Source organism: Labeo rohita, chromosome 19 (assembly GCF_022985175.1).
Source record: "Labeo rohita strain BAU-BD-2019 chromosome 19, IGBB_LRoh.1.0, whole genome shotgun sequence".
In the NCBI taxonomy this organism is placed as follows: Eukaryota; Metazoa; Chordata; class Actinopteri; order Cypriniformes; family Cyprinidae; genus Labeo; species Labeo rohita.
Window position 1 is genome coordinate 18524926 of NC_066887.1, and position 15928 is coordinate 18540853.

The following is a 15928-nucleotide window of genomic DNA, read 5'->3' on the forward strand; positions in this document are numbered from 1 at the left end:
TCAAGCTCATTGCCGGCTAACGCATTTAAGCACCCTGCATTTAAGGCTGGGTTAAAGGTTTTATAAGAAGATTAAGCCAAGATAATGTTAGATTCCATGGCTTATGGTCAGAAAGAAATGTGAATAACAAAAACAGTGATCTAAACAATTGACGCTTTTAACAGAACATTGTAACACGAGAGCATTTCATTAGATGCTAAAAGTGTTTTGGATTTAAGATTGACTTAATTTGTGCAGTCTGAGGTATTTGAAAACAGCCCCTGATCTTTTAAGCTTTAAAAAGCTTTAGGGGTATGTTGTACGGGTCATGTGGCCCTTCCTCCTATGGCCTTATTTATTTGTTTGGCACTATTTGGATCAATTTATTATATAACCTGACAGGATCAGAAATATGGGAATGTTTGGATATGATAAAGTAGACAAAGATTAGTAAGTCAGGGACATATATGCACATATGTTGCATATATATTTTAAAAAGGTTATTACATTATAACCTGTTGTTATAACCATTTTGTAAACAAGACACATGCACTTGAATATGACCTACTTTTTTTTTTTTTTTTTTCAATTGAGTACAAGGCTTAAAGGGGTTGCATTTTATCCAATGACTATAGAGGGTTTGCACTTACGCCACAGTTTGGTCAGTTACCTGGGTGCGTGGCCATTTGGAGATGGAGATGTACACAAAAACATTGATTGCACAGTTAATGAATATGTTGTTTTGCTAACTTATGCTGTCTAAACCCTGAAAAAAATATGTGGACACTGCTAAATCATATACAAAAAAACTTAGTTAGCAGGAAACGGTGCAATAGTTTGACAAACTAAAGTTAATAGCTGATAAAGATATATACGAGCAGTATTGATTAAGATATTAGCCTAATATTTCACATACCTGACTGGAAATTATAAGAATAAACGTGAATGTTGTCAAGATTCTTGCCCTGGAAATCTTTATTCAGTTTGGCCAACCACAAACACCTTTTGTTCCTCAGACAGTTTTTGCACTCTTCTCCTTGATTTGTTATAACTTTTGGCAGTCTATAGTACTCCAAATGTTTTCCTGGGCCGACCGATTAGAACAATGTAAAACATGAAAATAATTGACCATTTTCAGCAGCAATAATCAGTTGTGAGTTTCACTATGTGAGTTTCGTTCGGTTCAGTGGCATTGTTTACGTTCAGTGCTGCCAATATGGCCGACTGATGATGTGTCTTTAAAACACTCTATTGCAAAAAAAGATAATTCTTTCTCTTTGAAGTTTCCTATGGGTGTTTTATTTTTTTAATTTATGAGCAAAATATGGGCCATGTTTTAAATTAGAAGAGACTTTAACATTTTGTTCTACACTTAGTTCCAAAAGGAAGTTTTCACAGAGATGCCACAAAAAACATTTCATGTTCCCCAAAGAGCCTTTTAGTGAACAGATCTTAAAACCATTTTTCTTAGTGTAAAGAACATTTTAATAATCTAAAAACCTCTTTCCACTATAAAGAACCTTTTGTGCTGTTGGATGTTAAAGGAACCATAGATAGATAAAGAAACACTGAACATAAAATACACAGTCAAACCATAAAAGTGAATTTCTAAGCTACTTTGCTTTAAAACAAATTGCCACATACTTAAAAAAACGAAGCCTCCCTGGTGAAAAAAACAGCATATGCTGGTAGCTGTTTTGATGCTGGTTTAAGCTGGTCTTTAGCTGGTCTATGCTGGTCCTTTGCTGGTTCATGCTGGTCATGTTGCTGGTCAAGGACCAGCATAAACCAGCATCAAAACATACCTAACCAGCATCCCAGCATCAAAACATAGCTACCAGCATATGCTGTTTTTTTCACCAGGGCGCTTCATGCTTAATGTTCAATGTTAAGGTATAAATGTATGTTCTTCAAAACAGAACTTATCTAAGCTAAATTTACACCGTCATTATAAAAAATATATAGGAAAATCTCGAAGGGAAGCCGTTACTCTAAAATGCTAATTCTGCTGTTGTTGGTTAAGTAAGGAGTAAGGAACAGCTCTATACAACATGAGGGGCTTCTCATTGTTTACTGCTTATACACGTTATAACATTAATTGAACTAAACACCAATTCGTCTATAAAAATCCCAAAACTGTGTTGGTGTTGTTGGAGAAACATGCTCGTTTCAATATGAACGAGTTGGCGTTTCGTTCAAAGAATATTTGGACAGAAGCATGTAATATCCTATGTCAATAATGCATTCACGACTTCTAATCCTCAGGCGCCATTTTAGAATTAGTGAAGGGAAAGAGTGAAGCCCTGTGCGAAAAGAAAAGGACTATGCGGGAACATGACTAGGATACACTGACTAAATGTATGACTACATGACTAGCATACATTGACTAAAAAAGCCAACGTTTTCCTTTCAATGATCGAGTCGTGAGTTTGTTATTAACTCTGCAGCCGCGGTGTTGGTTCGCTACATTATGTAGCCGGCTAAGCTAGTGGCTGTACATAGAGTTTAGTGCAGATAAACATCGCCGATATACAACAAGCAAATCAGTGCAGAATATAGCACTACAAATTCTCTTAAAATGTGCAAAAATAATGCGCAATGTTAATATTTACTGGAAATGGTAATTAGCTTCTATAAAACGACATTATAATATTATTGTTTAATATTGGAAATGATAGTCCAGGCACATTTTCATATCATTATATGCGTGTAATGTAACACCGACTCTTCGCTTGCATTCATATTAACTATCTTATTTCGCTTTTTTAAATTAAATAATGAATAATCATGATCAACCCGCCTTTCTCACAAATATCGCAACCAATCAGTGTGCTGGAAAACACTCGTGGAAGTGACGTTTTTAAATGTTTCGCCTACCACCGCGAGCTTAGAGGGAAAAACGTCTGCAGAACAGGGATCGTTGTTTTTCCATCATGCCAAAGCCCGCGAAGAATTAAAGGAAATAACGCGCTGTAAATTTGTATAATATCTTGCACGTATGCAAAACTGTGCACGAGGTAAGAATCTCTCTTCTTCTCTCTGGAAGCAACGCGTCGGTGTTTGCAAAGAAGTTGTTAAAAGTTGTTCAGTCAGGTAAATGCTAAGCCCTGTAGCTATGCATATACAGCTGCACGGGGTCGCGCATTGGCCGGGCACACATGAGTACAGTTAGCAGGGCGGGCTAACGTTAGCCTTGCGCGCGCTCGCGAGCGTGCGTGCGTGCGTCTGTTTGTTATGGCGTTACAGGGGCATATGTTTACTATGACAGGATGTAGAAAGGAATCGATTTAGCAACTAAAACACGATACTTTCTGCCAAAATATGAAAGAAGGTAAACAGATATTTAAATTATTTTAAACTTGAAGCAGATCAGCCACAAAACAAGCAGTGACAACTAAAATAATTAATTTTTGCAGGCACATTTCCACTGCTTTCCACTATCCACATTAGTACGTTTGCTGTTTTGTAGTAATAACTTTGTTATATATATATAAGCAAAAAAATAATGCATCTGGTATCATTGTCAGGATTTTAAATGCTAACTATAAATGTATTTCTGTTCAAACTTTATGCTATTGTTGATTAGAAGCTGTACAAAATGATTAACTGTCATGTTAACTTTTTTTAATTAAATAATTATTGCTATTATTATTTAGTTATTTTAGCAAAATAAGAGAGATTACACAAAATGTTAAATTTGATGTAGTACTGGCCTGAATAAGATATTTCACATAAAAGACATTTACATATAGTCCACAAGAGAAAATAATAGGTGAATTTATAAAAATGACCCCGTTCAAATATTTATGTACACTTGATTCTTAATACTGTGTTGTTACCTGAATGATCCACAGCTGTGGGTTTTTTTGTTTAGTAATAGTTGTTCATGAGTCCCTTGTTTGTCCTGAACAGTTAAATTGCCTGCTGTTCTTTAGAAAAATTCTTCAGGTCCCACAAATTCTTTATTTTTAGCTTTTTTGTGTATTTGAGCCCTTTCCAACAATGACTGTATGATTTTGAGATCCATCTTTTCGCAGTGAGTACAGCTGAGGGACTCATATGCAACTATTACAGAAGGTTCAAACACTCACTGATGCTTCAGAAGGAAAAATGATGCATTAAGAGTCGGGGGGTGAAAACCTTTGAACAAAATGAAGATGTGTTGTGTCCCTAAATATCTTTTTTTTTTTTTTTTCGTTTAGTACTGCCCTTCAGAAGTTACAGAAGATACTTACATGTTTCCCAGAAGACAAAATAAGCTAAATTAACACTGATCTTCAAATTCAGAAAGTTTTCACCCCCCGGCTCTTAATGCATCATTTTTCCTTCTGAAGCATCAGTGAGAGTTTGAACTTTCTGTAATAGTTGCTTATGAGTCTCTCAGTATCAAAAGATGGATCTCAAAATCATACAGTCATTGTTGGAAAGGGTTCAAATACACAAAAATGCTGAAAACCCAAAGAATTTGTGGGACCTAAAGGATTTTTATGAAGAACAGCAGGCAGTTTCACTGTTCAGGACAAACAAGGGATTCATGAACAACTATTAAACAATAAAAAACACAGCTGTGGATCATTCAGGTAACAACACGGTATTAGAAACCAAGTGAATGTGAATATTTGAACAGGGTCATTTTTATAAATTCAACTATTGTTTTCTCTTGTGGACTATATGGAAATATATTTCATGTGAAATATCTTATTCAGGTCAGTACTAAATAAAAAACAACATGCATTTTGTATGATTCCTCTTATTTTGGTAAAATAATTAACATTTTGCAGATTCTACAATGTATGTACATTTTTTACTTCAACTGTAGCTGTCAAAATATATTGCTACTATATGAGAAACATTACTAGTCTTGTTGACAGGAGTGATGACAGTGTATAAGCATCAATATTTGTTTACAGAAACATGGCAGAATCAGATCTTTACATGCAATGTGATGAAGATGATCTGGAGCCATGCCAGAGTTTTACAGAAAACAGGAACCAGATATATAACAAAGGTAATTTTTTTTTTTTTAAGTTTTACTGTAAGTACTCTTGTAATATGTATTGTTGTATTGTTCAAATATATGTGGTACAAAAGGCTTTGAAGTGTTTTAGGAATAGCATTAAATCATATATAATGAGTGTAAATACAAATAAAAGTGTAATAACTTTTTGTTTATTTATTCTTTTCTTAGTTACTGTAGTCCCAAGTGGTAATGATGCACTGATACCAATAGAGTCTGATGGCACCTCTGAACCAACATCAGTTACTACTGACCCCACAAATCAAGCAGTGCCTTTGGCTTCTGGTAAGAAAGAACAAGCAAGCATCTAAGCAATATCCCAATGCTGGGTAGAATTGACTTTCTAATTAGAGGCTTACAACTTCTTTTCCATGTACTGACACCTAGTGGTCATTAGTTTGTGATCACAAACACTGCACAAGCACTGTAACAAAATAGCTGTGGGATTTTAGTGTGGAAAGAAACAACCAAATGTTTTGTTTTTACCTCTAGCTCCTGCTGTTACGTTACTGCCTAATGCTGCCCAACCAGCCGGAGCTGCAGGTGGCCAAACTATTTTCATCAGTGCACAGGTTTCACTTTTCTCTTTTACTATCAATGAGGTGTTTACATATAGAAACTATTGTATTTAAATGATCATCATCTGTTTTAGCCTAATCCAGGACAGCCTCTGGCAGGGTCAATGAGTTTGGGATCATCACTTGGTTACCTTTTGAATGGACAGCCTATTAGTTTTCTGACTTCTGGTAAGTGATTTTATTTCACAGTCAATGCATTAAACTGACGTATGTCACAATACAAAAAAATGTATTGTGGTTTTAACATTTATATGCACATATAAATGATAAATGTTCATGCATTAGACATGTAAAATAAATAACTATGTAATGTGTTCGGAGTCTACAGCATTACAGAAATCTGTTGCCATGCATTTAGTTTTCTGCTCAAAAACAGTATTTATTTTGCTTAAATAGTTTTGTCTGACCTTTTCAGCTCAGACACCCCAGTTAATTGCTCCTCGGATGGTTAGCCCAGCAAGTTCAGTACAGCAAACAACCCCTGGAAAAATGCCTACATTGCAGATCCCAGTCACTTTGACCATCAACAACCCCTCAAACTTACAAAGCATCACCTCGTCAGCCCCTGGAGTGACCACTCTTAACGTGACACCCTCCAACGTCCTACCAGCTACAAATCCAGGTGACAGTTTATGCAGTTTATACTTATGATTTTACATTTTAAAAATTTTAGATTGTTTACCCCTCTTTTTTATTTACATTTTGCTAGGAGCAACAATAAAAGTAATAAAGTTTACAAAGTTTACTGGAGCACCTGGAGCTGCTGGTCAAGTAGTGAGTTCATTAGTGCAGCCCAACAAAGCCGTCACCATCCAAAACAATATAACAAACAGAGCTCCAGCTCCGGTCCTGTCTGGTGGGCTTTTTCAAGTCACGAAACCTCAAGCGCAAAACCTTGTTCTTTCTGCTACCACAGCAACTAACGGTCAGGACCTTTTTCTGATGAAACACTGAATTTCTAATTCTGATTTAATTGCAGTATTAAATGTTGTAGTTGTTTTAAATGTTGACAAAGTTGTATTGATTAAACATCACTGATTGACATCATTTATGAGTTTAAATGGATGGTTCACCCAAAGATGAAAATTGTCATTGTTTAAATTAATTGAAACCATATAAATTTAGTAGGGTTGTCCATTTAACGTCAATTATTTATATAAAAAAAAAAAAAAAAAAAAAAAAAAAAAAAAACTATGCAATTTTTAAATGAGTCCAGATTTTGAACGAATCAGGTGAACTAATGATTCAATGGCTCATTTTTAAAGAGAGCCATTTATTTTTTCACTCCTGAATGAATCCAGCAAAGGAATAATTCATTAAGACATTTACTGCCATTTACTGGCAGTTTTAGTTTCTTATTTAGCGTATAATTTTATTCAAAAACAAAACAAAGCATATTTACATATTCATGAAAAAAAATCTGAAAAATAAAAAAATCTATACTATACTAAAAATAAATACTATAAATAAAAACTAATTAAAGGTATAGTTCACCCAAAAATTTGGGTAAATCTATTTAATCACCTAAATCTATTTTGTAATATCTATGTCATGCTTTTCTCATGTAACACAACAATGATTTTAAATGATCTTTTATGGGTAATTTCTCCGGCAAATTTAATGTGCGATTAATATGAGATTAATTAATCGCCACATTGTGTAATTAATTAGATTCAAACGTTTAATTGGTTGACTGGTCTAAAATTTAGCAGTACATTTAGCAGTACTTAATTTAGGCTTTAGGCTCATTTGTGCTTGCTTGTCATGCAAGAACAAACCTAATTGGTGCTCGCATGTATTTCAAGCATGATTGAGCTTCAAGTTACCACATTTAGTGAGCTCTATAGATAGTTGAGGTCATAAGTTTACATAAATTTACATACACCTTGTAGATTCTGAATAAAAATAAGAGGGATCATACAAAATGCATGTTATATTTTTTTTTATATTTAGTACTGACCTGAATAAGATATTTCACATGAAAGACATTTACATATAGTCCACAAAGAGAATAATAGTTGAATTTATAAAAATGACCCCATATAAAATTTTACATACGCTTACTGTGTTGTTACCTTAATGATTTTTTTTTTTGTTTAGTGATAGTTGTTTATGAGTCCCTTGTTTGTCCTGAACAGTTAAACTGCCTGCTGTTCTTCAGAAAAATCCTTCAGGTCCCACAAATTCTTTTTTTTTTTTTTTTTATAGCATTTTTGTATATTTAAACCCTTTTCAACAATGACTGTATGATGTTGAGATGCATCTTTTCACACTGAGGACAACTGAGGGACTCATATGCAGCTATTACAGGAGGTTCAAATGCTCACTGATGCTTCAGAAGGAAAAATTATACATTAAGATCCAACAGAATGAAGATGTGTACTTTTTTCTTATTTTGCCTAGATATCTTTTTTTTTTTCTTTTAATTTAGTACTGCCCTTCAGAGTTTACAGAAGATACTTACATGTTTACCAGAAGACAAAAGTTAAATTTACCCTGATCTTCAAATTCAAAAAGTTAATGTATTGAGTTTTCTTCTGAAGCACCAGTGAGTGTTTGAACCTTCTGTAATAGTTGCATATGAGTCCCTCAGTTGTCCTCAGTGTGAAAAGATGGATCTCAAAATCATAAAGTCATTGTTGGAAAGGGTTCAAAAACACAAAAATGTAAAGATACAATTAGTGGGACCTGAAGGATTTTTCTGAAGAACTGCAGGCAGTTTAACTGTTCAGGACAAAAAAGGGACTCATGAACAACTATCACTAAACAAACACAGCTGTGGATCATTCAGACAACAACACAGTATTAAGAATCAAGTGTTTGTAAACTTTTGAACAGGTCTTATTCAGTTCAGTACTAAATAACAGATAACATGCATTTTGTATGATCCCTCTTATTTTGGTAAAATAATTAACATTTTGCAGATTCTGCAAGGTGTATGTAAACTTATGACATCAACTGTATGTGCTTTGATTAAAGTTTATTTGTGAATAAAAAATCTAGATGCCTAGATTAAATCTGCTCATTATATAAAAAGATTGTGTCTTTTAAAAGACTTGGATAAAAGTTTGATTCAAGATAAATATTTGATTCATTTGGATCTCTTTTGTGATCACTTTATGAATTTTATAAAGTGTAAAATTTCAGTGGACTTTCAGTGGAGGTATAGGAATCTCTCAGGGTTTGCAGGTTTAAAAATATCTTAAGTTGCATTTCAATGATGACCAAAAGTCACATGATGACAATTTTTATTTTTGTACAAACTATCCTATGAAGAGGTCTGTGAGAAGGGATTGAGAGGAGTATCTTTGTTTTACAGCATTGAAGAGAGGCTCCAGCTCATCAAAATTCTGTGTTCGCTGTAAAGCCTTTTACCAAAAGAGCCAGTCCCTCCGTGGATACTACTGTGTAAGTTTTTTATTCATACCCTTTTTAGATTACATAGATTACAAGAATAATGCTTTAAAGAAAATGGTCTTCGCACATTTATTTATTTTTTTCCCAATTTCCAGCAATGCAATCAAGAACTTATCAAGAGCGTCCATGAGCTGGCAGCCCAAACTAGAAAAAGGATCAAGCGCACAAGTGACAAAACCCGCTCAAACCCCTCCACATCTGAGACTCCAGTTTCCTTTTCCACAACCTCCGAAACATCTCTTACACAAGTCACCACTTCTGAAATACCTGAGGGAGCACCTAGTCCTCGCTCTGGGGATTTTGACGAACAGGGCAGAATGATCATGTTAGTTGAAGACTTCTTCTATGGGCAGCACCCTGGCCAGCCTGCACCAGTAAGACCCGATGCAGAGCCTATCACGATGAAATGCCAACTTTGTGACAAGAAGATGAAGGGCAACATCAAGTGAGTTTGTTTTCAGATAGTTTTTTGAGGGGACTTGTTGGTATCGATAGATTTTTCATCTTTCAACCTTCATTTTAAAGGATGATAAACCACACAAAACACCACATGGAGCACCAAACAGGGGAAGTAGACTATCATACTATGTGCCAGCACTGCTACAGAAACTTCTCAACACCTTTCCGTCTGCAGTGCCACGTTGAGACAGTCCATAACAAAGCAGAGTCTTCAAGTGAGTCAATACTTCTAGAATGATATCCACCTTTTTCTCCACCATGGAAGTAAGAGTTTCGGTTCATTATCCGCTATAGGAAAATAACGAGAAGAATAACAACATGCGAGATAATACATTAAAATAATATGGTGAGCAGCAAAACGAGCTGTTTTGTACAGCTAAAAAATAGCTGGATGTGGATGAGACCGGAAGCTAGACCCATAAAATTTACAAATGGCCGCACATGCTCTTACGGCAAGAAAAAGGTGGATAGCCTTAAAATATTTTAATATGTTTGAGAACTATGTTTTGAAACATTACAGCTAATATTTGACTGCTGGTAATTTAGTGTCAACTTAAAACATTTCATTCTGTTATACAGAAGTGTGTAAGATCTGCGAGTGGTCCTTTGAGACCGAACCTCTCTTTCTGAACCACATGAAACATGCACACAAACCTGGCGAGATGCCCTACATGTGTCAGGTGACTGATTTTGTGTATTCAGGCTTTATGTCATTCCTCTCAGCAGTAATTGTTTTGTCTCGAAAACGTTTGTGTGAACCAATTACTCTTGTGTACCCCAGGTGTGCGAGTTCCGCTCCTCTTTCTACGACGATGTTATAAACCACTTCACAGAGCAGCACAAAAACACCTGCATCCTATTGTGTCCCTATTGCTTGAAAGTATTTCGGTCTTGCGGAGGTTTCCAGATGCACTTCACCAGACATCAGGTAAAGAAAGCTTTTATTATAGAGAACAAGTGTTGTGATATTAAAGAGATAGTTCACCCAAAAATGAAAATTGTGTCATTACTTACTCGCCCTCTTGTCCTTCCAAACCCACAAAGCCTTGGTTCATCCTCAGAACACAAATTAAGATATTTTTGATGAAATATCCTAAGTGTTCCAAAGATGAACAAAGGTCTTATGGGTTTGGAACGACATGAGGGTGAGTAATTAATGACAGATTCTTCATTTTTGGGTGAACTATCCCTTTAATATCATTATTATGAAAAGACTTTCACTTGCATTTTCAGCTTATAAACTAATGCTTTGCTATGATTTGACTATCATATATCATATATTGATTATCTGCTGATTTATTGAAATAGTTTATTTTTCTTATAAATCTGAATACTGTTCGTGCATCTAGAAAAAAACAGCGAGGCACTGTGACAAATGCAGACTTCAGTTCATCCGTGAAAAGGACGAGTGGCATCACAGACAAAAGTTTCACAGGACTTTTGTCAAGCCCAAGCAACTGGAGGGCCTTGTGCCCGGCACTAGGGTTAGAGACATTATACGTTTTTATCTCCCGGTCATATTCATTGCTTTTTTATTGCTTGTTTGATAGCATTACCATTTTCCCTGTTTGTTTCAGGTAACCATCCGAGCTTATGCTGACAGTACTGACAACAGAAATCATGTAGTAGCACCTCCACAGAGTACTCCTTCAAACACCACATCAACAACTGTAGCATCTCAAAATGTAACCAAGAATGTCACTCCCATGAAGAAAAAGCCAGTGGAAAGCATGGTGGAGCTAATGGTCAAGTTGCAGAGTCAGTGGTGAGTTCTATCTATCTATGTATCTATATAAATTGCTTTTAATTTACGTTTGTCTGAAAACAAAATCCGATCAAATAAAAATAAATTTATAGATGATCTTCTGACAAATGGCCATCATCTTGTTCTTCCAGCAAGCCTGCAGAAAAACACTACTGCATGGAATGCAACTATGAAATTCCGTATTTTTCCAACCATTTCCCCACCTATGTGAGCTGTTCCCTCTGCCGATACAACACCTGCTGTTCCAGAGCATATGCCAATCACATGATCAGTGTACATGTTCCTCGCAAAAGCACCAAAAAATATATCACCCTATACAAGCCCTGCCCAAAGTAAGACATTTTTCATTCTCTTTTGGTATGCTTGTAATGTTACTTTAATCATTAATAATGCTCATCAACATGTTTGCAGGAAGGGGCGGTTGAGCTGTACCACATGTAGATACAAATCTCAGGTTGGAGATTTGATGGCCAAACATCTTGCAGATTATCCTACACATCAAGCAAGCCGGTGCACCATACGGGGTAAGATGTTTAAAGAGACACTCCACTTTTTTTGAAAATAGGCTCATTTTCCAACTCCCCTAGAGTTAAACAGTTGAGATTTACCGTTTTCGAATCCATTCAGCCGATTTCCGGGTCTGGCGGTAGCACTTTTTGCATAGCTTAGCATAGATCTTTGATTCCGATTAGATCATTAGCATCTCGCTCAAAAATGACCCAAGAGTTTCTATTTTTTTCCTATTTAAAACTTGACACTTCTGTAATTACATCGTGTACAAAGACAGATGAAAAATGAAAAGTTGTGATTTTCTAGGTTGATATGGCTAGGAACTATACTCTCATTCTGGCGTAATAAAAAAGGAACTCTGCTGCCGTACCATGGGTGCAGGAGGCACAATGATATTATGCAGCTGTCAACTCTTAATATCATTGCGCCTGCTGCACCCATGGTACGGCAGCAAAGTTCCTTGATTATTACACCAGAATGAGAGTATAGTTCCTAGGCATATCAGCCTAGAAAATCACAACTTTTCATTTTCCGTCAGTCTTAGTACACGATGTAACTACAGAAGAGTCAAGTTTTAAACAGGAAAAATATCATCATTATATATAGTCATTTTTGACTAAGATGCTATCGGTCTAATCAGATTCAATGATCTATGCTAAAAGTATACCGCCAGACCCGGCGATCAGCTGAATGGATTAGAAAACAGTAAATCTCAACTGTTTAACTCTAGGGGAGTTGGAAAATGAGCCTATTTTCAAAAAAAGTGTTCATTTAATACTGTCTAAAAAATTTGTGACAATGAAAATTCAAGCTTTTAATAATGATCCTATCACAATCACGTTATTAATAATATTCCTTATGTTTCAGAAGGATTTTCACGTGGCTACAAAAGGTATGTTGATTCAATTTGTTTTAAGTTTTAAAAGGATAGTTCACAATAAAAAATATTCATTATTCATTAATAAATATTCATCATTATTATATTCATCATTATTTACTCACCCTCATGTTGTTCCAAACCTGTATGACTTTGTCTTGTGTGGAACATAACAGAAGATGTTCTGAATTATGTCCTGTGCTTTTTTTTTTTTGTCCATATAATGAAGTTGCTTTGGACCTGGGTCAGAAATTAATGAGGACTGAAATAAATGTCAACAAAACAAACAAAAATGCCCCATAAATTCAAGACAGTGTGGCAAAAAAAATGCCCCCGCATAATTCAACCGTGTCGCTGTTGTAATTAAATAAAGCAGTAAGCCCCAAGAAGCCAGGGTGTACAGTGAATTCATAACAGCTAAGGGGCGCTTTTAGGCAAGAAGTGAAGCGGAGCAGCTAAAACCTCCTTTTCACTGTAAACCACAGCTTCACAGGGCTTATTCCATATAGGTAAGTAAGGTTTCACAAAATAAAATAGAGCAAATAAAGTGTAATGATTTAAAAAAAAACAAAAAAAAAAAATAAAAAAACATTAATCTTCCACCAAACAGCGTAGTTTCTCAGAAACGGTTGTGGTTGCAACAAAGTGGTTGCCGAGCATCACACAGATGTAAGGTGTATGTTTGTAGAATAATTTACAACAGCTCAACCAATCAGAATGCGGCTAGTTTTATAAATTAAATTTGAAAATGGGGCAAATATTGCCCCTTAATGGAGGAGTTCATTTCTAAGCCTGCTTTGAACCTCATTGATTTTTTTCATGCATAGACAAATAAAATGCAAACATTCTTCAGAACATCATTTTTTATGTTCCACAGAAGTCATGACTTGTTCACACAAGTCATGATGTTTCCTCAACCATTCTTGTTCTAAGGAAAGTGCTTTAGAATAACATAATTTGTGTAGAGGCCAAAAAACTATTGAAGTTGCTAGACATTTAACCTTTATTTTGGCATAAGAGGTAACTTATGAATTACTATCATTGTAGATTTGTCTTCATCCCAACGGACCTTCTCAGAGGAGGTTCAAGACTCAACAGTGGGGTCTTTTTGCCTTTGCAAGTGAAGCAAGGGGACGGGAGTTCATTTCCTTTTCCCTCGAAACCCCCTCCTCGACCCAGCTACACAATAATGCTCCCTGCTAGCCCCGCTTCCACGCCAGTACTTCCCATTCAGGTTCAGCCTATTGAACAAAGTGCAATTCCAGACAAAAACCATGAAGCCATGGCAGATACTTCTAAGCCAACTTTGAATGGAGGGCTTTCTGAAGTCAACACAGAACATACAGTGGAAAAATCATTTACTGTCGCACAGCTGAAAGTCATACTGTACGCCCTCTGCTTCGGGGTCCCCCAGGCCGCCAATCACTTCGACACCCCACCAGAAGAAGTCCAGTCGTTGCTTATGAAACGGCAGCTTCAGCTTGATCCCTTGAGAAGCCGAGAATGCTTGACATCACAGGTGGCTGATAGCTTAGTCGAATGGGTGCTATGCCAACGTGAGCAACAACTACCTATCGACGAAGCGAATCTGTTCGGGTTCCTGAGCAGTCATGGTGCACGAGATATCTCTTACAACTCAGTTGTCGATTTCTTTCTACGCCACGATCTAGGCTTGCAGGCGTTTGCAACATCCAACAAGTTGCTACCGTACAAATCCCAGGAGCTTGAAAGCTCCTTCAGCAGCTTTCTGAAACAGCAAGTCGCCTCACAAACCTTTAGGTTGTCTTCTGTTGGCGCCATGGATGAGCTTTCCATCTTTGTGGATATGGAGCAGCTGGATGAAGCCTCTGCGGATTCGTCGTCCATGTTGTCTGCTTTTAAGTTGATGGGCACCACAGATCCTCTCATAGATGTTGTGTTCACAGCCCTGGCTGATGGAACCACATTATCCACCATGGTTTTTCTCAAAGGCGAACCTCTTGAAAAGGATGCAAGTTTGTTGCCAGACTTCTTCATCCTGGAGGCTAGACCAGAAGGGTTTACAGATGAAGAACGACTTCAGCTTTGGTTGAACAAGGTGTGGTGTCGGTACATCGAACCTGGTTCTGGAGGCAAAGGGTTGCTGATGATGGACACGTACAAAGGTCACATGTCCAATGAGTTCTTGGTGACGCTCAACAGTGCAAACACCCTTCCAGGTCTGATCCCTCGTGGTTGTTCTCGTCGTCTACAACCTCTCGAAGCCTGCATGGGGCCGGTGTTACGTGAGTTTCTGCAGGCTCGCTGGAGCGAGCGTGTGACTAAGGCACCACAAGAACTGGTTGGAGCCAAACCAGCTGACCTTGCCCTTCTTCTGTCTCGCTGGCTTATCGAGGTACTGGATGTTCTTAAAGCCGAGCCCAAACTACTTTTTCGCTCTTTTGATCGGGTTTTGAGCACAAACCCAGAGGTGCCATCTGAGGAACCCTCTGAGCTGGTGCGAAGTCTTACTGAAGCTCTCCTTGTCAGTAAATCGCATGGAGAGAAAGTTGAGGAGCAGAAAGTGGAGACCTCCAGTGTCGTTTCTGCAGAATCTCTGTCCTCTCTGCAATCCGGCATGCTTGCGTTGAGAAAGATCTTTGAGAAGGACAGCGACGTGGAGTCTTTCCATGGTTTCGAGGATTCAGAAATTATAGATCATTAAGTCTTTTAAATGGGAACACAGTTGTTGGATCTACAGGTCAAAGATGTTTTTGAAATCTCCAGGTGTTTTGTGCCTTCTTCCACCTAGATTTCATATTTTGTCAGTAAAATTGTGAAATCAACTATGAATATGAGTCATGCAAAGGCAGGTTATTGCTAGCTTGTGTAAATATTTGTTCCATTAATGGGTGTTAAAGATCCCTAGTATTAAGTCCAATGTAGTTATGGCTTCTATTGTTCATTGAACTACAAATGTGCAACGCGTTACCCCTTGTGGTTTAGTTTATCATTGTTTGCCTTTACATCAGGTTTGATCTGTTATAATATAATGTGCATAAATGTAAATAGAAATGATTTGAAATCATTACTTACTGTATTTAGGGTTATACTGTAACATACTTGATCACATGTTCATGAATAAACACTTTTAGGTATGTAATTTAAGCAGTGTTTTTCATTTAAGAACCATCATTGTTTTTAATGTGTTTAAAAAACATTTTACCAGACTGGGATAGCTGAACCAGTATTTCATGCCATTTTTACTTGTTCTGTCAGTGTTTTCATTGGCTTAGTCACAAAACAAATTTTAGCAACATATCTTTATATTTGCTAAAACTATTTAGACATTTTATTCAGTTATAGGT

General features: G+C 36.6%; 1 protein-coding gene across 1 annotated transcript; it reads left to right on the top strand.

Moving 5' to 3' along the window:
* Positions 1 to 2961: 2961 nt before the first annotated feature.
* Positions 2962 to 15723, top strand: pogza (pogo transposable element derived with ZNF domain a; the record flags this gene model as incomplete). The annotated part of the gene is made up of 18 exons (XM_051137382.1): positions 2962 to 2996; positions 4890 to 4987; positions 5168 to 5281; positions 5489 to 5568; positions 5649 to 5742; positions 5990 to 6196; positions 6284 to 6499; positions 8894 to 8982; positions 9087 to 9436; positions 9517 to 9665; positions 10030 to 10130; positions 10232 to 10378; positions 10800 to 10934; positions 11028 to 11215; positions 11347 to 11547; positions 11627 to 11739; positions 12593 to 12617; positions 13650 to 15723. Coding segments are annotated over 18 exons (3978 nt in total), but the record flags the coding sequence as incomplete, so codon positions are not given.
* Positions 15724 to 15928: the final 205 nt, after the last annotated feature.